The sequence below is a fragment of the Pleurodeles waltl genome, chromosome 5, assembly GCF_031143425.1.
Source record: "Pleurodeles waltl isolate 20211129_DDA chromosome 5, aPleWal1.hap1.20221129, whole genome shotgun sequence".
Taxonomy (NCBI): Eukaryota; Metazoa; Chordata; class Amphibia; order Caudata; family Salamandridae; genus Pleurodeles; species Pleurodeles waltl.
The window spans coordinates 93041697-93065038 of record NC_090444.1 but is presented as its reverse complement, the minus strand read 5'-3'; the positions used below and the strand labels follow the sequence as shown (position 1 = coordinate 93065038).

Sequence of the window (23342 nt, the reverse complement as noted above, 5' to 3'; positions counted from 1 at the left end):
GCGCAGGGTCACGGGCTGAGAGAGATCGTCACGGGAGCGCTGAGAGCGAATACAGTGACCCCCGTAGTGCTGTGTGTGTGTGCCAAGGTTCGTGTGGGCTTGTATATGTTTTTCAGACTTTGAAGAGCACGCTTTCTACTGACACGCGCATTTTTAACACTGCCTGCATCACTTTCGCCACTTATCTCCTACCCAGCACCGTGCCGATGTCTCCAGGTGGGGTGAACAAATGCAGGAATAAAATAAATCCAGTGGCCCTGCTTATTACTAAAGCACTTCCATTTACATTCTTCATCTGAGAACCAACTCAAATAAAAACTACAAACATTGTTGTGTATACACAACAAACAAAGCATGATCATGCTAGGGACGTGTGGCAATGCATATGTGCAGCGGCGACCAACACAAATTTCAATGGGAGGGGCGTGTAGGGGTGGGGATAGGGATGGGGGAAAATGACAAATTAATAATTTAAAAAAACGAGCGCGATCGCACTGTGTGAAACTTTGAATTCGCCAAGGAGAGCTTGGAAAAACAATAGAAGTAAACTGGTAGTCATGCAAAGCGCTTGATTACTGTCGAGCAAGATCATGCTGTGTAGGAAATAAAAAGAAAAAGTAGTCCAGAAACCATGCAGAAAACATGGAGCCTCGTATGTTTTCAGTAGTTGGTCAGTGCGGTCGAGGAGGGCTAAACAACGGAAAAGGCATGACGTATGCATGCCTTTCACAAATGAAATCACGGTAATTTTAATAAGCAAGCCCACGAATGTATGAAAGTGATGGGCGTGGTTAAAAGCCCAAGACAAAGACAACAGATCAGAAGCGCATGCACGCTCGACCTAAAAATAACTATGTGGTAGAAGGGAGAGATGTATTGATTCATCTCCCCTGCAGTGTGTTCAGCACTACTGTATCACCATGACCCCAGACCCTACTAGTTCAATTCTGCTCTTTCAGATTACATTCCCGACATAAGTTCCAATCCATCCCTGGGTTTCAGTAGGCAGTGGCAATAGCAAAGGGGGACAGTCACAAAGCACAGTGAAACCTCTATGGGTGTGGAGGGATCCCATTTTATGAATAACAAAGTGTCCCAAAATAGTGACAATATGTTTGCAAGGTGAACACATTTAGGCCCATATTATTTAAAAAACAGGTTGATGTTGTGAAATAATATGTATTCCACCTGGAATTCTGCCATTTGTATAATACTAAATATGGAGCTGAGTTGTGCTTGCCAGCACTTCCTCATATTATATAGCCAGACTTGGTAGGGAGCACACCGGCCAGAAATGTTTCCTACACTTCTTTCAAGGGAGGAGTGTGGCGGTGAAACACCAGGTTGCAAATGTTTGGCAGAAAATGCTTCACCATTCCCAAAGAAATCTGTTAATTACAAGGAAAACTAAATTAAATAAAACAACCATAGCTAAGGGTATAAATTGTCAGGCATGGTCAACCACGAATGGTGTCAGATGCACAGGCCAGAGTTCCCTGGCTAGGTATCCTTCTAACTCCCACTTATCTGCCATAGGTTAATATAATGCACTCCATACCAATCATAGGAGACCCTCCTCTCATGTCTGTGAGAAATGACGGCACAGAATAGGCGGTCTGTCTGTTGTGTATGGAGACCAGCGAGGCAGAGGACCATCGCATAAGGCACTAGGTGGCAGTGGCTTCGGAATCCTTCCAATCCGAGACTGCCCATCAAAAGGGTATTGGCTGAAACAGGCTCGGCACAGACAGTGCTGCCTAATTGCAGGGGTCAAGGTGGAGGAGTTTAGCCCTCTCAGACAGGGGAGCTTCCGGACACTGCACTGAGGGCATAACACAGCTCGGGATCCACACAGAGTAGCGGTGAGTCCTAGGGTGGGTGAGAGACAGTCCCATCCCCAGGGTACGGCTTATTGCACCTTGCTTTCTCAATGTAACCCAAACTCCAGAAAGTGCAGGAAGCTACTATTGCAGGAACGCTGCCCAAGAGACAACTATGACATCGCAGCTCTGTCCTCATCAACGACATCTGACATAAGAGTCCTACAGTGTGGTTTAATCGACTTGCACAAGACGATCCTAGCGAGGTGTTTGCTCGAGCGCTGGGATACCCGAGAGGTGCAGAGAACACCAACTGGGAGGGAGACCATGAGGACTGCTTTTACCCTGTAGACTGTCGGGAGTCTGTTACGAACCAAAGGCAAATCCAGAGCAGCCCTGAGTGACCCCGTGGATGAGTCCGGACCCAGGAGGGGATCAGTGCTGAAACTGTGACATTGAAGTGCAGTCCATAGAACACTCTGTGAAGCCCAGTGGGTACTAGTATGCTATGGGAAAACCAAAGCAGACTAAAGAACCTGACACCCTGCAGATGTTGGAGACGGGATGGACACAAACGAGTCATGGGAGAGCCCCCCACCAGTGCATGGGGTACTTTCAGACCACCAACAGCGCCGCCTTGATGGGCTATTAGCCACAATTAATGCCTCCAGTGAAGCTCCAGAGTCCAAAATTGACACAGTTGCACTGGAGGTGGGAGGACTCTGGATACACCACCGAAAAGTGGAAGAAAAGGTAAAGGCCAATGGGGAATGCCTCACAGCACTTAGGACTGAAAGCAAAGCGTCACAGATGCAAATTAAGTCCCTCACAAAACGCCTTTCCCAACAGGACAAAGGGCTGACGATGTGAAAGGGAGACAAAGAAGAAACAATGTGCAGATACTGGGCTTCCTGGAAGGAGTGGAATGCTTGGATACAATCACTTACTTAAAAATTTGGATGCCAAAGGAGGTGGTGCCTGAGAGGTTATCGCAATCCTTTGCACTTTAATTAGCACACAGGGTGCCCACCCGGAAACCTCCCACCCCCCCAAAAAAAATCCTCGTAAGTATCACAGAAAGCGAAAAATAAGAAAATGCAAGCCCCGAGAAGTACTCACAAACCAAAGAGACAACAACTGGAGAAGGGTAGAGTGGCTTCGGTACTTGCAGATGTGGAGATTGGACGCAGACGAATATGAGATGAGGACAGGGCAAGAGCATCTGCGCTCCAGTCCTCAGACTCTGAATCTGAGGCATCTTCATTGACAGTGGACAAACACCCCCAGATGACACTTAGGATAGCAGATGACCTTTGACCCCACCGACCAGAACCCCTCATCTGGCAAGGACTTTGGTGGAGCCCGCCCTTCCCTTCCATTTCGGGACGGTGGTGGCACTGCATAGATGAGAACCCTTGAATCTGCATTTGGGCGACTGTCTGCCTCCCAGGGACTTGCCACAGATCTGAACTTCTGGGACTTCCAATACCCCTAGACTCAAGGACTTCTTGAATACCCTGGGTAAAATAGGAGGCCCGAGCCCTGGAAGCCTGGTCTTGTTTAAAAACTCTCACCTACTTCGAGCCTCTGTTTCATAGGTTCGAAACCTAAGTATTTTGTTGTTTAGTTTTTTAGTTGTGACAGTGGGCCATTTCCCTTCCACCCTGGGGTTTAGGAGTTGGGACAACAAGTGTACACTCAATGTCCCTGACACCACACAGGGCTACACGACTGAAGGTCGATTGTACTGTACAGCATAGCACTTTTTTGAAGGGCACGATGGAACGGACTCTAAATAACTACACCTTCGGTACCTGGAATGTTAGAGGATTGCTCTCTAAAGCAAAGAGGCACAAGGTGGTAACATATCTCAAAATGAGGGGGGGGGGTCAATGTAGCATGCCTGCAGGAGACACACCTCAATGGTAAGAAAGAGGTCTATTTATAGTGTCGATGGAGGGGTCTATTGTTTGCACCTGCCTACTCAGCAAACATGAGAGGAGCCTGTATTTGGGTAAGACGTGGGGGTTTATTCTTCCCTTACCAATACCAGCATAGAAAAGGAGTGGGTTCTTGCAGACTGAACAGGGTGGAGGCTTTCCAGGGCAGCATCTATGCCCTGAATGATGACCACATTAACTTTTTTAACTCTCACTCATTGCAACTTAGCTGAATGATAACATGCCCAATGCTCCTGAATGGTGATTATAACTGCATCACTGATGTCATATTGGACTGCTCCACACCACCAGTGTCAGGGGCACAAACTATTAAGGTGGTGAAGGGGTTCACTAACTGTATACATAGTTGGGAGATGATAGATGTTTGGAGGTTACATCATAGAAAAGCAAAGGTCTACTGGTTTTACTCTGGCCTGCACAAAGCACACGTACTGCTCAACAGGGTGTGATGTTAACCTCCTCCCTGGTGTGGGCGAAATATCTGGGAAGAACGATTTCTGACAATAAACCCCTCATAGTGACGTGGAGGATGTGTTCGCCCTTCTTGCCAGTGGCTACCTAGAGAATTCAATCCAGTTCTCCAACTGAACTCCACCCTCCCTCCCCCTACGAGAATTCCTATGGACGGTAATTTCAGAATATTTAGAAATGAACGAGCAAACAGCTTCCTCTTGACTTACTGAATGGGAGGCTTTTAAGCTAGAAGTGAAAGGTCCCTGTTTGAGCAAGACTGTAGGAAAATGGAAGGAACTGGGCATAGAGCTGGTCTGGTTTGATAAAACAATCCACAAACTAGATACAATACACAAATCTAATTGGCAAGCTCCGGTGACACCATTACCCCGAATATATCAACAGAGTACTTGAAGGGAGGGTACACCAGGAAGGCTGTTGACTTGGCTGGTTAGACCGGAGTAAAGAGGATCTCCAATACTGTACATCCAAGATACCAGGAGCACCAGAGTTTATGCACAAAGACAAAATCAATGCCTTCTTTGACTATTATAAGAAACTATATGTCCCTCATGAAGGATCTTCCTGAAGGATATGGAAGCTTTCCTTGACAGGGCCTCACTCAACATACTGGTGCAGGTAGATAGGGAGGCACTGGGTGGCCCCATGACCCAGACTGAGCTACGTGGGTCACATAAAAGAGGAAATAGACTGGGTGTCATATACACTTTACCACACTTACTTTGACATCCTAATCCCGCAGCTTGCTAAGATGTATGCACTGGCCCTAGAGAAGGGGGAGCTGAGGAGATGACACAGGAGGCACTCGAGATTCCTTGATGGAGCCAGGTAAACCTCTAGATACCGTCAGTTCATACTGACCACTCTCCATGCTGAACCTTGATTTTGAAATACTAAGCAGGGTACTGGGAATGCGCCTTTATTAACATATGACAACACTGATCCGTGGTGATCAAAGTGGATTCATACCTATAAGAAACTCAGTGGTGCTTTCTTAGAACCACTATGGCTCTTATCGACCTGGGAGTATAGTGGATCAGCTAGATCAAGACGCTTTACTCTAACGCCAGAGCAATGGTTCAGATAGATATCCTAATTTCCCCCAATACAATATTTATCATGGCTCCAGGCAAAGATGTCCCCTCTCCCCACTGCTATTCACCATTGTGATTGAACCTCTGGCAGCGATGGCCAGGGCTGAAAGTAAAGGCAGTGGTATTCCGTTATAGGATGAGATCCGTATTATTTCCTTATATGTCGACCACATATTATTCTACATCAGGAACAGAGAGCCTGATGTGACTAAGGCCCAACTGTTGCTCAGGGACTTTGATGAGGTCTCGGGACTGAGGACTAATGACTCCAAAATCAGCATTTTTCTAATGTCCCAAAGGGAGAAACACCTAATCTAGAGACATTAGCAATGTTATGGACTCGTCAAACATTTAAATATCTGGGGGTAAATATATATCATTCCACTGTTGATTTTTATGATGGAAATCTGGGGGTGTTGCTATGTGTACTTAAGGGCTAGTGATATTCTAGAAATCATTCCAATGCCCAAAAGTGGCGAGAATAGCCCTAAGGAAAATGATCCTTCCACCCAGGCTACTCTATTTCTTTGTCAATTTGCCAGTGTCAGTCCCCTATGACTGGTTTTGGTAAGTGGACTTTTTGGTACGGGAATTGATATGGGACACGGGGGGAAGAGAGTTGCCGTAGACACACTTAAATACCCTGTCACTTCAGGGGCCTCAGTGTTATTGATTTAGAGGCATATTACCTATCGGCACAGCTACAATGGATTGCAAAGTGATTAGACAGGAGGGGACTGTGGAAATGGGATATGTCGGTAGAGAACCAAACCAAGGAGCCCTCATAGGACTCTTCCTCAAGAAGCCAACACCACCCTGGAAAACACCGACCTTACTGACCATAGTCTTATAATGTTGTAGGACATGTGTCAAACTGACTGACCACTGCCCCCTATACACACCTACAATACTACTGACACTGGGGAGATGGGTGGGCAATCCCTTGTTTTATACAGCTCACCACTTGGTAAAGTAGACTGACCATGGTCTCTTCACAGTAGGGGACTATTACGTGAATGATGCGGTCATGTCTTTGGAGCAGCTGATACGCTACTTTGGACTGGCCACCTGGATAGTTCCTGATGTACAGGGTACTCACACCAGAGTTTGTGCACTTATGGGACCTGAAAATGGTAGAACCCCCACAACACAACATCCTGCACCTATTCCTGATGATAGGAAATGGTAGGCACTTGATTATACGACTCTATAGATCGCTTAATGGCATGTTACAAAAAGGCCCACTAAAGGTGAGGCATAGATAGAGGAGGACCTGTGGCATGACATAACGGATGGGGAATGGGACAGGATTCAGAATACACACAGAGGGTATCATGCAACACATGACTGAAGTTCACCCAGTTTATTTACCTGCACTAAACCTACCTCACTCACAAGAAAATAGAGGATATGTGTGGTGGGGACCTTGATCCAGATGCTCATTTCCATCAGCTTCTTTCCTTAGAATGATATAGTGCTGCTGCGACATGCAGACCTATTGGTCAAGTATTATCACACACTTCGGTGAAACTTTAGGCAGAGATATAGCTGTGATACAAGTGATATGTTTAATAGGGGGGGTTCCTAGGCCGGAGTCCAATTAAGCAGAAAATACATCCTTAGACATTTCTCAGGTGCTGGCCAGAAAACTGGTTGCCAAGACTTGGTAATCAAAACAGGGTCTGACCGACATGAGCTGGAAGGAAGAGGTTGAGTATCAAGCTACAGCGAAGGAAGAAGTATGCTTGAGAGAAGAAACAGCCAGGATGTATAAGAGGCCCTTATCCGATTTATGCAGTGAGGTCCTCCAAACCTTTATAGATTATTCCAAATCAGCATGAACTCCTAGGGACTCCCCTAATAACTCCACATGCAGTGCCCAAGAAATGACGAATGGGGGTCCTCACGATCAATAATGAAATGTGGTCCATAGGAACCCCTGCCGAGGTTAGTTGGTTAGAACCCTCCTACCCCACCACAGCAGCTTTTGAATTCAAAGTTACCATATTGAACTGAACTATAATCAGTGACCAGAGTGTGTGACTTTTCTATTAAACGTTTGTTAGTTAATTATCAATGAACCTCATCTACACACTTCCTATGTCACTGTAATATCCAGTTATATCTGTATAAGAATTGTACAATGGAAATTACCTGCAAAAACTGTGTAACATAAACAATAAAAAGAGGTTTAAAAATATATGTATATATTAATCAATTGTAGATACATTTTAATCAACTATATCTAGTTCATGAAAAGTACATTTTATACCATTTAAGATTTGCCCTTCATTGAATGCCATTGGGATGATCACTTATGTGCTATTTTATGTTCTATTAGTTTGTTGGTAGGTCTTCAGCCCTTAAACCCATGTGCACTCTACTAAAACCCTTACTTGATAAATGATCACAGTGTGAACAAAGATCATAATACCAAAGTATGAAAGGCCAAATCTTGAGCTTTTATTTAAAATTAAAAATTTTTATCTGGGCTCTAAGATATAGCAAGGACCTAGGTACACATTATCTATACAAACCAAAAGCAGGTACGCTAGCTTTGGTTAGTCTACCTGTTTGTGACTGAAGCATGTAAATGACTTTTCATATGTACGAGCTGCCAACTCACCACATTGGTTATCTACCACCGTGTATTCTAAACTGAGCTTATTGTACTTCAACCTCCCTCTTTCCTTCGATGCGATCCTACTGGGTGCCTTTAAATTCAGATGGAAAAAGTCTTCAGATTGCTCTGATCTGGACCTCCTCCCACTAACAATCTCACATAAAACTGCTTCAAACCTATGGCATAGTAAGGGTTTCATTAATGACCTCATTATCACCAAGAAAGAATTGATTCAAACCTATGGCTCCATTAAAGTAAACTGTAAATACCACCTCCAGATTTGTGTCTCAGTCTCTCATATACCCACCAATGCTTAGGTCCAATGGAAAAAAGAATACACCCAGGTCAAAGATCATAGAAACATTCACAAAGGACCTCTTAGCACCCTCCTCTCTTCCTCTCTGAACCACGCAAAGGACTCAACTGGCACCCCCTTCCAACTTTTAACATCTCTCTCCAAAGCATCACAATGATTGTGCTCTTTTATTCAGGAATGCCATTAACAAAAACAAAACTGCTATATAGTCCTTGACCAGTATCAATCTCAGAAGACGCTCCATCTCTAAGGCAGAAAGAATTTCGAAACTGAGAGGACCAAGTCAGCAACACGTGGTATTAGATAGTACCTTCTGTATTTGTGATGCAGGCCACCTGTGCTCCCCCATAATACTGGACCTTCCAGCACCATTTGACTCTGTTGGCCACCAAACCCTCTTAGATGCCCTCTAAAGCAAGACGGGCGTGGGTGGAATGGTACTGCTATGGTTTGAATTTCATCTTGCGGTCGCACCCAGCAGACCCAAATGTGTTAATGCCGCTCCTATTCCGTTCACAAACCTCTGTGTTGTACCTCTGGGCTCCATTCTGGTTTCTATGCTTTTTAATCTATACGTTGAACCACTTGGAGAACTGAAAGATCTTGGGATATCACTGACTCTTAAATTGGATTTTCCTGAATCCATCTACATAATCAGACTGACACAGAAGGCCATACACAGACGGATAGAGTAGAAATTCTTAAAGTTCAATTCTTCAAAGACGTTCTTTTACTGAACACAAAGTAAAAAAAATAAAGCAGAATTAAATTGGCTAAAGCTGCTAAGAATACATGCAATTCTTCCAGAGAGCTATTCCACTTGTTGCTGTGATAATTCTGCCTAACAAAAATTATGAGCATACCAGCCTTGTCTTTTTTTAACTCATATGACCACCTATTCACAACAGACCATTAGAAGTGCATACCTAATCTGCAAGGCATTGCACCGTAACTGTCCTGGATACCGCACCCAACAACTATCTACACTTGGAAGCCCACAAAAACTATGATTCAAAGTAAAATCTCCATCTGCATCCCACATTTCAAGAAGCAATGCGCCTTACAATCATTCTCAGGTAATTTTCCCACAATTGGGATTCTTTTCCAGCACATCTCCCCAGCTTCCCCTCTTTCTGTGCCTTCAGTTACCTTTTACAAAATGCTGGTAAACATCTCCATATGATGGAATAACCGTTGTCATTGAACATCCCCTCAATCCTTGACTCTGTTCCATTTGTGACCCACTCATACTGTGTCTATATTACTTTCAAAACTGTATACTTGTTACCGACTAGCACACTGTTACTGGAACTGTTATACCTAATTTTGTATATGCGCCTCAATTTTAAATTCTTTTGAGCATTAACTGAAAATGTTTATCACATTGCCTCTTGCAAGTCCATTGTTTTAGTGCTTTGGTGTTCTAGGGCCTGATTTAGATATTGGCGGATGGGTTACTCCGAACAACGGTGAAAAATATTCATAGGACATAGGGGGAGTTAGATTTCGGTGGATGGGATTTCTGTCACTGTTATGAAGGAGTAACCCGTCCACTAATATCTAAATCAGGCCCTTAGTGTGGCTAAATCTGTTTTTCAATTTGCCTTCTCCAAGCAAGTTGCTTGTATATGATGTACAGAGCTCTGAAACATGGTAGGGTGGATTCTATGCTATAGAAAACATTAAATAAATAACATTGGTTGGGTGTGTACCCTAAATAGTAACACCACAATATCGATGGGACAGAATATCGAGGACAAAATATTGGAAAAATAATTGACAGGAAAGAAAGCCTAGATTTTCAATATCTACCTTGACATATATGTACCTATTCGGTACAGGGAAACAGCCTTTACTACTCAGCCGGAACCACGAAGTGCGTTGCCATTGCGGGCAATACAACAAACCCATTGTTACCGCATGTTCCTTTGCCATGCAAGTTGTTACAACGACTTGCTTTAGGGAACACTTTGTTGGACTGCTGTTGGATTTTAAGTCCAACACCTTCCCTACTGTTGTGCAGACTGTAGTTGGAATAGTAAATTTTACTATACCAAAGCCAGCGCTTCCCTAAGGCAAGTCGTTGTAATGACTTGCGTGTTAAAGGAACACGTGGTAACAATGCGTTTGTGGTATTACCCATGTTGTAATGCCATGCATGCTAAAAGCACTTGCGGCTCCATCATACTACCTGCAATACATATATGTTCAAGGTACGTAGATGTGGAGTTAGGAATAGTAACTCTATACTTCCCTATATGCACTTACCTTTCGATATTTTGTCCTTCAATATTCAGTCATCAATATTCTTATATGACAGTATTTTAGGGGTCAGTATTCAGTAGTACAATCATTGGTTGCATTTACAAATTGGAGAGGGAGAAGCAGTTCCCAAATGCAGAAGTACTGCTCATGTCAGATCACAATCTACTGCTACAGGCAACAATACTACTCATATTAATTGTTCAAGGTTGATCCTTACGCCCTCTGTTGTTTGGTGTTGAGAAGATAAATGCAGTGATAGTGCAGAGGAGATGCAGTGGCAGCCCTGGCAGAAATTTAAATTTGGAAAAAACAGCCACATTAACATTCTGAACAAGTGTAGGGGTAAAAAATAAATTAGCTGATCTCCAGTCGTGAAATGATGGCCCATGTTACGTACAATAATGCGCTAGTCAATTACTTTGATGATTTTGTGACTCCTGAGTCTTCAGTTCTCGCCTGGTGCACTTTTAAGAAGGGAAACATCCTTTTTTACGACTTTTTTTTTACGAAGGTCGTGGTTAACGAAAGCGCAACAACGCTTTTTTTAACCACGACTTCGGTTTTTTGTGCCTTAACTATGTATGTTCTGAACAACGAACATGCGTGGTTAAGGTACAAAGAAGGGACTTGGCGAAGGTAAGTGGTGGGATTAGGTTTTGGGGAGGGGGTGGGGGGTCAGGGGGTTTTAGGTTTTGGGGTGGGGTTGGGGGTGGGGCGTTTTTGGTTTTGGGGAGTGGGTGGGGGGTCAGGGGGTTTTAGGTTTTGGGGTGGGGTTGGGGGGGGTGGGGCGTTTTTGGTTTTGGGGAGTGGGTGGGGGTCAGGGGGTTTTAGGGTGGGGTTGGGGGGGTGGGGCGTTTTTGGTTTTGGGGAGTGGGTGGGGGGTCAGGGGGTTTTAGGTTTTGGGGTGGGGTTGGGGGGTGGGGCGTTTTGGGGAGTGGGTGGGGGGTCAGGGGGTTTTAGGTTTTGGGGTGCGGTAGGGGGGTGGGGCGTTTTTGGTTTTGGGGAGTGGGTGGGGGGTCAGGGGGTTTTAGGTTTTGGGGTGGGGTTGGGGGGGTGGGGTGAGGGATGTAGGGTGAATGGTGCCTATTGCTAATGATTTTATCAGGAATGCCTTTACAACGAAATATCGTTGTTAAGGCATTTGTGGTAAAATCATTAGTAGTAGCAACGAGTTCGGTGTTCCGACCTCGTTGTTTAGGCAGTAGTTTTTTTTGCAGTCGTTGTTTCGTCGTATATTCCTTTTAAGAAACGCAATTAGGATGATGAGCAGACCTGGTATGATCAAAGTGGTCTCAAACACTAGTAAGCAGGAAATAGGTAAAGAAACAAAGAGAACATGCACTGGCAAAGCTAATGGATCTGGCTTTTATGTGCCAATGCATGTAAGCACTAACTCTAACGCAAGAAACAGTATTGTAAGGAAATGCCTCCTTGGCATGGTTACCGTCTGATTTTTTGCCTTTGCTGATGCTAAGTTATGATTTGAAAGTGTGCTGGGACCCTGCTAACCAGGCCCCAGCACCAGTGTTCTTTCCCTAAACTGTACCTTTGGCTCCACAATTGGCACAACCCTGGCACTCAGGTAAGTCCCTTGTAACTGGTACCCCTGGTACCAAGGGCCCTGATGCCAGGGAAGGTCTCTAAGGGCTGCAGCATGTCTTATGCCACCCTAGGGACCCCTCATGCAGCACATACACACTGCTTGCCAGCTTGTGTGTGCTGGTGGGGTGAAAATGACTAAGGGCCTCATTCCGACCCTGGCGGTCATGGACCGCCAGGGCCGGGGACAGACGAAGCACCGCCAACAGGCTGGCGGTGCTTCAGGGGCAATTCTGACCGCGGCGGTAAAGCCAGGGTTTTCCCCTGCCCCAGAGAATCCTCCACGGCGGCGCTGCAAGCAGCGCCGCCATGGGGATTCCGACCCCCTTCCCGCCATCCTGGTCCTGGCGATAAAAACCGCCAGGAACAGGATGGCGGGAACGGGTGTCGTGGGGCCCCTGGGGGCCCCTGCACTGCCCATGCCATAGGCATGGGCAGTGGAGGGGCCCCCTAACAGGGCCCCATAATGATTTTCAGTGTCTGCCTAGCAGACACTGAAAATCGCGACGGGTGCCACTGCACCCGTCGCACCCCTTCAACTCCGCCGGCTCCATTGGGAGCCGGCTTCATTGTTGAAGGGGTTTTCCCGCTGGGCCGGCGGGCGGCCTTCTGGCGGTCGCCCGCCGGCCCAGCGGGAAAGTCAGAATGACCGCCGCGGTCATTTGACCGCGGTACGGTCTTCTGGCGGTTCCTGCCAGGCGGGCGGCTTTCGCCGCCCGCCGGGGTCGGAATGACCCCCTAAGTCTACATGGCACTCCCCTCAGAGTGCCATGCCAACCTCACACTGCCTGTGGCATAGGTAAGTCACCCCTCTAGCAGGCCTTACAGCCCTTAGGCAGGGTGCACTATACCACAGGTGAGAGCATATGTGCATGAGCACTATGCCCCTACAGTGTCTATGCAAAACCTTAGACATTGTAAGTACAGGGTAGCCATAAGAGTAAATGGTCTGGGAGTCTGTCAAACACGAACTCCACAGCACCATAATGGCTACACTGAAAACTGGGAAGTTTGGTATCAAACTTCTCAGCACAATAACTGCACACTGATGCCAGTGTGCACTTTATTGTAAAATACACCCAGAGGGCATCTTAGAGATTCCCCCTGAAAACATAACCGACTCCCAGTGTGGGCTGACTAGTTTTTGCCAGCCTGCCACACACCAGACATGTTGCTGGCCACATGGGGAGAGTGCCTTTGTCACTCTGTGGCCAGGAACAAAGCCTGTACTGGGTGGAGGTGCTTCTCACCTCCCCCTGCAGGAACTGTAACACCTGGCGGTGAGCCTCAAAGGCTCACCCCCTTTGTTACAACGCCACAGGGCATCCCAGCTAGTGGAGATGCCCGCCCCTCCGGCCACTGCCCCCACTTTTGGCGGCAAGGCTGGAGAAGATAATGAGGAAAACAAGGAGGAGTCACTCGCCAGTCAGGACAGCCCCTAAGGTGTCCTGAGCTGAGGTGACTCTTACTTTTAGAACTCCTCCATCTTGTAGAAGGAAGATTCCCCCAATAGGATTAGGGATGTGACCCCCTCCCCACAGGGAGGAGGCACAAAGAGGGTGTAGCCACCCTCAAGGACAGTAGCCATTGGCTACTGCCCTCCCAGACCTAAACACACCCCTAAATTCAGTATTTAGGGGCTCCCAGAACCGAGGAAGATAGATTCCTGCAACCTAAAGAAGAAGAAGGACTGCTGACCTGAAGCCCTGCAGTGAAGACGGAGACGACAACTGATTTGGCCCCAGCCCCACCGGCCTGTCTCCCTACTTCGACAAAAACTGCAACAGCGACAAATCCAACAGGGACCAGCGACCTCTGAAGCCTCAGAGGACTGCCCTGCATCTAAAGGGCCAAGAAGCTCCCAAGAACAGCGGCCCTGTTCAAGAAACTGCAACTTTCTGCAACAAAGAAGCAACTTTAAAGACCCCACGTTTCCCGCCGGAAGCGTGAGACTTTCCACCTTGCACCCGACGCCCCCCGCTCGACCTGTGAAAAACTAACACTACAGGGAGGACTCCCAGGAGACTGCGAGCCCGTGAGTAGCCAGAGTTGACCCCCCTGGGCCCCCACAGCGACGCCTGCAGAGGAAATCCAGAGGCTCCCCCTGACCGCGACTGCCTGTAACAAGGTACCCGACGCCTGGAACCAACACTGCACCTGCAGCCCCCAGGACCTGAAGGAACTGAACTCCAGTGCAGGAGCGACCCCCAGGCGACCCTCTGCCTAGCCCAGGTGGTGGCTACCCCGAGGAGCCCCCACTGTGCCTGCCTGCATCATTGAAGAGACCCCCGGGTCTCCCCATTGATTCCTATCTGAAACCCGACGCCTGTTTGCACTGTGCACCTGGGCGTCCCTGTGCCACTGAGGGTGTACTTTCTGTGCCTGCTTGTGTCCCCCCCGGTGCCCTACAAAATCCCCCTGGTCTGCCCTCTGAGGATGCGGGTACTTACCTGCTGGCAGACTGAAAACGGGGCACCCCTGTTTCCATTGAAGCCTATGTGTTTTGGGCACCTCTTTGACCGCTGCACCTGACTGTCCCTGAGCTGCTGGTGCGGTAACTTTGGGGTTGCCTTGAACCCCCAACGGTGGGCTACCTTGGACCCAACTTTAAACCCTGTAAGTGTTTTACTTACCTGTGAACTTAACATTTAGTTAGCTCCCCCAGGAACTGTTGATTTTTGCAGTGTCCACTTTTAAAATAGCTTATTGCCATTTTTATAAAGTGTACATGCTATTGTGATTATTCAAAGTTCCTAGAATACCTGAGTGAAATACCTTTTTTATTTGAAGTATTACTTGTAAATCTTGAACCTGTGGTTCTTAAAATAAACTAAGAAAATATATTTTTCTATATAAAAACCTATTGGCCTGGAGTAAGTCTTTGAGTGTGTGTTCCTCATTTATTGCCTGTGTGTGTACAACAAATGCTTAACACTACCCTCTGATAAGCCTACTGCTCGACCACACTACCACAAAATAGAGCATTACAATTATCTCTTTTTGCAACTATCTTACCTCTAAGGGGAACCCTTGGACTCTGTGCACACTATTTCTTACTTTGAAATAGTATATACAGAGCCAACTTCCTACAAGTATACAGAAGAAGTCTGTCCCTCTGGAACTGAAGGGGAACATGCATTGCATGATGTAGTAAGCACAGACCCGTACAAAAGTACTGTCAACACTAGAAGTCAACAATGCAGGTGCTTCAGTAGTTTAGAGCTATTGACAAACGTACAGGCTTGACAGAGATGCCGCACTGCACTGGTGTTTCTTTGAAACTCCAATGTTAAGAAGGAGACCGTAGAGAAGACCTACTCCTGGGGAGGGAGGGAACGATCATACAAAGTGTTTTTTAAGTGAAAAAAACAAAGGGATGAAACAGCCAAGGCGTGTCAAATAATGGTATAAGATGGGGTTGGTTTATTGCGTTCTGTTTCAGCAGGGACACAGTTCCGGGATGGGGTGTTTTGGATGTTACACTCCCCTAAAAAATATATTCTGTACTAGTTGGGTACAAGTGCTTTCAGTAATAAGTGTCTGTTGGATTTCACCCCTGGTTTTTGCATGCCTTCACTGACAAAACACACACTCTCACTCCTATATGTTTTGGAGGCCTTAAAATCTTGATTAGTTTGAAAAATATTGCATTTTAAGTTCCCCTAACAATTTGCGTTACTCTTTTTTTCCACTTCCTCTTAAGCCCCCTTCCTGTCCTGACAATATGTCCCAGCGTGATTGTACTGAAATCTGAAGCTCATCCTCCCCCACCCCCAATCCTACTGACCAAGCTACGCCCCCAAGGGACGAGTCAAATAATGGTGTCAGATGGGGTCGGTTTTTTGCGGGCCGGCTCATTCCTGATCGGTACAGATACAGTTGTTCGCAGTAGAAACACAAAAAGACTGACAGCCCGGGTGAACAATATTTCCGAACACTATGAGGCATGAGCAAAATTTTGTTCACACTGGTGTTATCTCATGTAATTTCCAACACTTCCTGTTATGCATGTTTCATGAAATAACCCAACATTATGTCATTTCATGACGATGCATAATTGAGATGCCATTTGGGTGAAAATCCCAAATCACAGGAACACGGGAACAATTTGAACAAACAGAAGGCAAGCAACTGTTGTTCCCCTTAAGTTGATTTAGAGCCATTTTTTAGTGCAACATGAATCCTCAAGTCCAAAATGGATGCAAAGATGCATATTGTGCTGAAAGATATTGCAAAATGCTGGACCGGAATTTTGCATCATTTTGTCGAATTTTTTTACCATTAAATTTCCACTATGGAAATTACAAGATTCCACCCATGCTTAGAAAACACCCTGCTTCAACCCTGTCTTAATCAATTATAGAAAGAGAAGTCTCTTTCTTTCCCCAGTCTAAAACAGATGTTTTTGCAGACACTCTTTAGCTATGTCTGAACATCTGCTATCTTGCTGAATAAAGTTACAAAATCCAGGTACTTTGTTAGTGGAGGGCTATCACATATTGAAGTATGAAAATTCACATTGCTCACCTTTGAAAATTGCCCATTGCCAAAGTGGATATAACATCCAAGTCACCCACCCTGCTTTTCAGATGCTTCTAATGTGAAGCTCAGGTCATCTGTGTCACTTAATACATGCTCACGATATCTGGCCTCAAAGAAATAAGAAAAAAGGGCCCTGTTCACAAAGGTAAACTTACTTGCTACTATTATGAATTATTCCCGGCCACTGGGTATGCCTGAGCCTCCTTAGCCCTATTTACAGTTCACCCTCTGTTTACATATTAAGATTGATACACAGCTATACGTGTAGGCGTTCTCTACTTACATATAAAATCATAGTCTAGAAAAAGTCCACGTCAAATGAGTGTGCTATGGTATTGGTATCTCAGCACCTTAGGGTTTTCTCTACATATTTATGAACAGATTTCGTGGAACCCTTTCTACTTTAAAATATTGCCTTTGACTAACTTTCTATATAGCAATGATGCTCGTTCCTATTTCTTTCAGCAGAGCACCAATCCTGCTAAATAATATGAAAGCCCAAATATAGGTGTAACCTTACGATGATGGTATCAAGGAAGAAGAGCTGGCCAAACAAGCAAAGTGGGGTTTGAATGAATAATGAGTGAAATTCTGTAAATTATTCAAAACAATTATAAAAGATGGAATAAATAAAGGTGGTAAAAATCATCTTCAAACAATAGTTGAATAAATAAATCCATTTTTTTAAGTTGTTTTGTACAAACCTTTATCTTGCACCAGCATGTCTAGTTCCTCTCGGATCCCTTCGTACCAATTTGTGATGTCCACGTGGAGGGAGTAGTCACAGCAGGATTTTGTGTCGGCAACCTCATGCCACTTTTCAAATGTGGCCAACAGAGATGATCCAGGATCGGGGAACACATGATCAACTAAAATGCAGACAAAAGGCAACACTCAAGATTCTCATTCCATATTTGTGTTTTTATTTTGTGTTAATGAGTACTGGATCCATGTAAATGCACAAATGAGAGCATGATATGAGGTTTAATCTAAGTTGCTTGAATCGGTGTGCTTCTTTTGTAGGTGTGGCAGTAAAGTAAACTAGAGCCTACTGGATGTTTCATTCATAGTACTGAATTTGTAGAATAATATTCCTTGTAGGTTTCACAAACTGTTTTACAATAATGCTGCATTAAGCACGGATGTAAGATGCTTTTTTTTTACATGTGTTTGGCCTTCAAAGGCTCCTCAGTTTGCTCAATTTGTGTAGCTCTAAAAATATAGAATATACTTAACCCAGGTGCCTGGCACCGCATAAGATTTGATCTAAAATAACTAAATCACTGCATGTTTAAATGCAACAATGGGTGATAAAACTAAGCAATAGTTTTACATTGTATTTACAAATACCATAGTGAGAAAGCACTAAATAATTAAAAAAAACACTAATTTTAATGCGTAATTACTCATACCTAAACACCATTTGTATTACACAGAGTTCAAGATGGGGCCTCTTTGAGCTGCTCTTAAAAAAGATCATGATTGAGGGAGAGAGGCTTATGTTCGGTGTTAATAAGTTTCAGATGTGGGGGCCTGTAGAGAACAGTATTTGCACTAAAATGTCCTCTTACCCTGCATCCACATGGTATAATCATGAGTATGTTAACATTTTCAAACCATTGCCTTGGTTTAAATAACACAATGTAAACAAATGAACTAAAAAGTCATATGAAACGTGCATTGAACCAGAGAGGTGCAAAGGACCACTTTGATCACTGTGTCCATCCATCTGCTCTGGTTGAGATCGATCGCTTTAATAATTTAGTAGAGCTCATCCATCCAGGGAAGTGATAATGTCCCTAGTTCAGCGCTTTAAAGATCTTTTATCATGAAATGCATTTTCAATGAACAACCTGCCTGGTAATGATAACAGTTAGAAAAGTACTCACACACTACTGATAGCATTTATAGTATTTGTTCTAATCTACAATATAGAGGAAGAGACGCATCTGAATACTAGTGTAACCCATTGTTCAGTAATGAATCCTCTCCTTGGCCACAGTACATCAATTTATCTTCTTCACTCAGGTAAGGCAGCTCAATTCTGTAGAGGCAGTGGATAAATGATCATGTTAATTAAATGCAGCAAGTGATAAATCACAGAGCCCGCTCTCATTCAGAGCATGACCCCCATAGGAACCTTGATTGAAATAATTTGCAACATCGAATTAATCAACCAGTGCTGGCTTGTGTGTACAGGAGGCAATTCAGAGCTAACCCTCTAAAAGTACTCTGAGATGTACTGAAAATAAAAGGGATATCTGCTAGGTGCAGCAATGATAGAAGACTGACAGAGACAAGATAAGGGAAATCTTAGCCACTGTGCTCCTCCCCAGAAGAAAAGGTTGTTTAGATAAAGGGTCACGGACAGACCAAAGCGGTTAGTACCAGCACCGATGATAGCCCACACCGCTCAGAGCATACAAGGTAACCAAGGTAAAAGGTCATTTTTACGCCTCTTGTTTCAGGATGCATTTTCAGCCATCTCAGGCAATGCTCGGGCTGATACATCTATGACAAAATGAAAACATCCCTATTGTACATTGAAAGTCACAGAATTATATGTGCCAGTATTTCCTTTCTTTCAGTAGGCCATCACGGGTGTGGTAGTTTTTATTATTCCTCATCATAGAATTTGTTAATGTGATAATATGGAGGTTATTTTCACTCAGGACAGCCAACACTTCTCCGCACTCTGCGGCTTGCGGGCCTGGAGCTTTTTCAAGGCAGTATGAATTTTGATTCACACTTTTAAGTGAATAAGTTCACTATGCCAGGGCCCTAGGTATGTGACCTAACACAGGCTGTTCAGTATGAAGAGGCGACAACTACATGGGCCGGTAAGGGCACTCTGTCAATTTTCAATATAAAATGAAATTGGGTATTTTCCTGTGATGCCAGTTCCTGTTTGAATCATATATAAGGAGGCCTTTATGAGTGATGGGTGCATCGTAATGTATTTGTTCCTTTCTTTTTCATCACATTCATCGACCTCTTGCTTCTATTTTTGTCCCTGATTTTACCTCCTTTTAGTTGGAATTTCCTATGGATTAAGCTGAATGCTTTTGCTTGGCTCTTTTCTCTTTTGCACTGTCAGAGAGAGGTTGGTATAATGCTATTTACTTTTGCATTAAGGTTCATCTTTAATTAAGAATAACAAGGTTGCCAAGGAAGTTTGCTACAGTTCGTGGCTTTTTCCTCGTAGCTGGGGCACTATAGAGGAGGCGCTTCTTCCCCTTCACACAAACTATTCTGTGCCAGGTAACAGCGTGGCCACAGCGGGGAATCACCCTTCCCTTGAACAATCAAGAATGAAACTTAACAGATCTTCTCAGCGCTCAGTCCTGGAATCACTGCTGTCCTCTTTGAGGCTGAGCCCATACTCCACTGTCCACCAATCCTTCTTCTCAGCAGGTACTACTGTGGAATCTGACTACAGCGGCACAGAGGAGCAAAAAAAGGAAAGGGGAGAGGAAAGCAAGGGGATGGAATGTGCATGCAAAAAAGGACATTTTCCCGTAAAAAAAGAAAACAAATTTGAAATGAACTGGGAAAATGTAAAACAAAATAACATTACTTAAATGGAGACTTGCAACATTAACTTGTATGGATGTGAAATGATGTTTGCCCCAAAACAACATAAAGCCACCAGCACAACAGAGGTGTCATGGAGCAATAGAAAAGTACATTTTCAAGGTGATTGTAGTAAATAAGGGATTTAGGGCCGGATGTATCAAAGGGTTTTACCCATTCTGTGTCTATGGGAAAATGTGTTCATTCATATGGCCCTTGTTTTCTAGCAATGCCATTACCCTTAAACACATGCACATGTTTAATCTTGGTTTAGTGCAATGCATCTGACACTTGTGATGGCCCACATCATGATGAATGTGTTTCCAGCTATGCCTAACCCGCATCCAGATGCTTATTGAAGACTGGACTATATTCTTCAGATTCTACAAATGAATAATCTCTGTGATAATGATTTAATAAACCATTAACCAATGATACTATTTCACAAAATCATTATTACTCACTATTCTCCCATCACTAGATGTTCAGTTGCTCAGCACTCCATACTTACTGATCATGGTGGTGCCTCCTGCCACTGCGGCCTTGGTGCCTTGGTAGAAATCATCCACAGTTGTCATTCCCAGGTATGGCTTCTGCAGGCAGGTGTTGACATCAATCCCTCCCGGTATAACCATTCTTCCATTCGCCTCAATGGTCTTTACTCCTCCAGGAACAATCAGATTTTCTCCAATTTGCCTAACATACATTAAAATAATGTTAAATGCATTGTATTCAAGATGATAAAGTAAAAGTGCAATTTATACACGGTTTTGAAATTAGCTTGAACGCACAAATTAATGATACATGCAGTTTTACACACAGAGTAAATAGATGTAACCCTACACTTATGTTCTTCTGTGCATTCCTACTACTGTACAGGCCACACTACAGACCATTTTCTAAGTAGTGGAACATTTAAAGACACACTCTTAGAATTCATATTAGACAATTCCATTAAGTACCCTATTATGTACCTGTGGTGACCTACAGACCTGGTTTGACAAACAAAAAATTCCACAGATAAATAGCATCACAACTAGCATGGAATCTGGCAATCTCCAAACCTCATTTCAGGACCTACTCACATAGCAAGAAATTCACTAGATGGGCTCGCCAGCAAACCAAAACCAGTCAACATTAAGTTTACTGACTCTGTTCCTTGGAGCGAACACCACAACAATTCTTTCATTTATAATATCCCATGGAACAACCCTGCTTCACACACAATAATCCATAGACAATGCAACAAGCTCAACCTTGAAGAACTCAAAACAACTAATTTATGGCTACTGTAGACTGTTAGCAGATAATCACAGAAGAGAAATTGTATGCCTGGATGAACAAAGCTACAAAAAAAGAAACAGATAATAGTTAGGATGAATGTGGAAATATAAACACTAAAAACACAAATTTGCACCCTTCAATGACAATGGTAAAATAAAAAATGTACTCTAGACAAAACATGTCTTCAAGACACAATAGGATTTACAAATTGAAAACAAAAAAGTAAACAGAGCACACTACTCAAACACGATTTCTAATGGCGTGGTCCAAAAAGGAATTTCATAAGATACAATCTAGAACTGCACATCTCTGACACCTCAATCACTAAATCTCTGGATCTAACAGCATATCATTTCATTCCCAAAGCCAAAACATTATATCTATACCTACTAAACAAAACACCCAGTTCCAATTTGAAGACTTGTATACAGAGATCACTCCAAACAGGAAGGCCCTTACTTTAACTTTCTTTCAACAAATGACCCTTTTGGAATCCCATGACCTGATTAAAGCTAGTGGACTCGCTGGCTCACCACCACACCCTTGACCCCACAAGCTTTCAAGTCAATACTCTTACTAGCTGCAATTCTAACAATGAATATAAAAAACACAACTCTTGTGAATACAGGCACTTTTCCATCAGAACTCAAGATATATTATATGAAACCACTCATTAGGAAAAATAGTGCAGACCCAGTTGATGCTAACAACTTCAAACATTTCTCAGCAAATTAAAGAAAGGGCACGTTTCTCAGAGATATTCAGTTTCCTGGAAGCGAGCTTACAACTATCCGACCCGTATTCAGGCTTCCATTCAAGCAGGGCCACTGAATCTATCCTGATCTCCATCTGGTATGACATAAAAACAAAAGTGGATAGAAAGAGGGTAGCAGTACTACTCCTCCTCATCCTAAGGCAGCTTTCAACCCTTTGCATTATGAAGCACTACAATATAGACAAAAGAAACTGCTATTGCAGAAAGCATCCTGAACTGGATAGCCTCCTACTTTAAGGACATAGCAAACAATATAGTAATGTGTCAAGTCACCTCTACACCATTCACTATTCAGTATCTCCCAAGGGGTACCTCAAGTGTCTAGAATATCACCACTCCTCTCCAAGGTTTAATTCAGTCCATTCCATGAGGAGAAGACTGATGGAAACAAGGTTTGCATCCATGGCTAGGACTGTGAAGCATCTCACAAACGTAAGTACATAGCAAAACAGAATTTGCACAAAATTCACATGAAAGAGTATTACAAAATGCATGACACTGAATGGAAACAGCTTGACTAACCTAAATCCATCATGCGTGAGTAAATCATTAATACTGGTCTCCCACAGAGTAGCACGGTACGCAATCAAAAAGTGCTTTTGTGTTTTATCAGGGGTAGCGTGCACTATTTAAATAACCAAACCATACCATAACATACACCTCTTACTGTTACCACCCTTGGGAATCCATAGACATGCATTATATACATAAACTCCAATCCAAGTATCATATTAGCACTTGTGTAGTAGTGGTAGGGGCCGACTTCCATTGAAAAGTCATCTGGTATGTCTGCCCTGCAGGGGCAGCTCCTTCACAATGGCAAAGAAGTGTCGCCCCCCTGACTAAGAGCCGGCAGCTGAAAAAAACCCCACAATAGTTTAGACTTTTCAGCTGCTGGCTCAGCCAACATGTGCAGAGAAGGGCGGGCTGGGCGATGGGAGGGGAGAGAGGAGAGGGAGAGTGGAGTCACAGAGTGCACTTAAGTGCGCCAATTAGTTTGGTCAGCTGTCTTAGGC

At 44.2% G+C, this 23342-nt stretch overlaps 1 protein-coding gene across 2 annotated transcripts in view; it reads right to left on the bottom strand.

The window, feature by feature from the left end:
• The window catches only part of LOC138295405 (dihydropyrimidinase-related protein 1-like), a 141627-nt gene that overhangs the window by 73908 nt on the left and 44377 nt on the right, over positions 1-23342 (bottom strand). For both annotated transcript variants that reach the window (XM_069233673.1, XM_069233674.1), the window contains exons 3-4: positions 20779-20963; positions 17399-17563 (exon numbers count right to left, since the gene is read on the bottom strand). In XM_069233673.1, coding sequence (XP_069089774.1) covers positions 17399-17563; positions 20779-20963 — 350 coding nt within the window. The remainder of the gene's footprint in view (positions 1-17398; positions 17564-20778; positions 20964-23342) is intronic.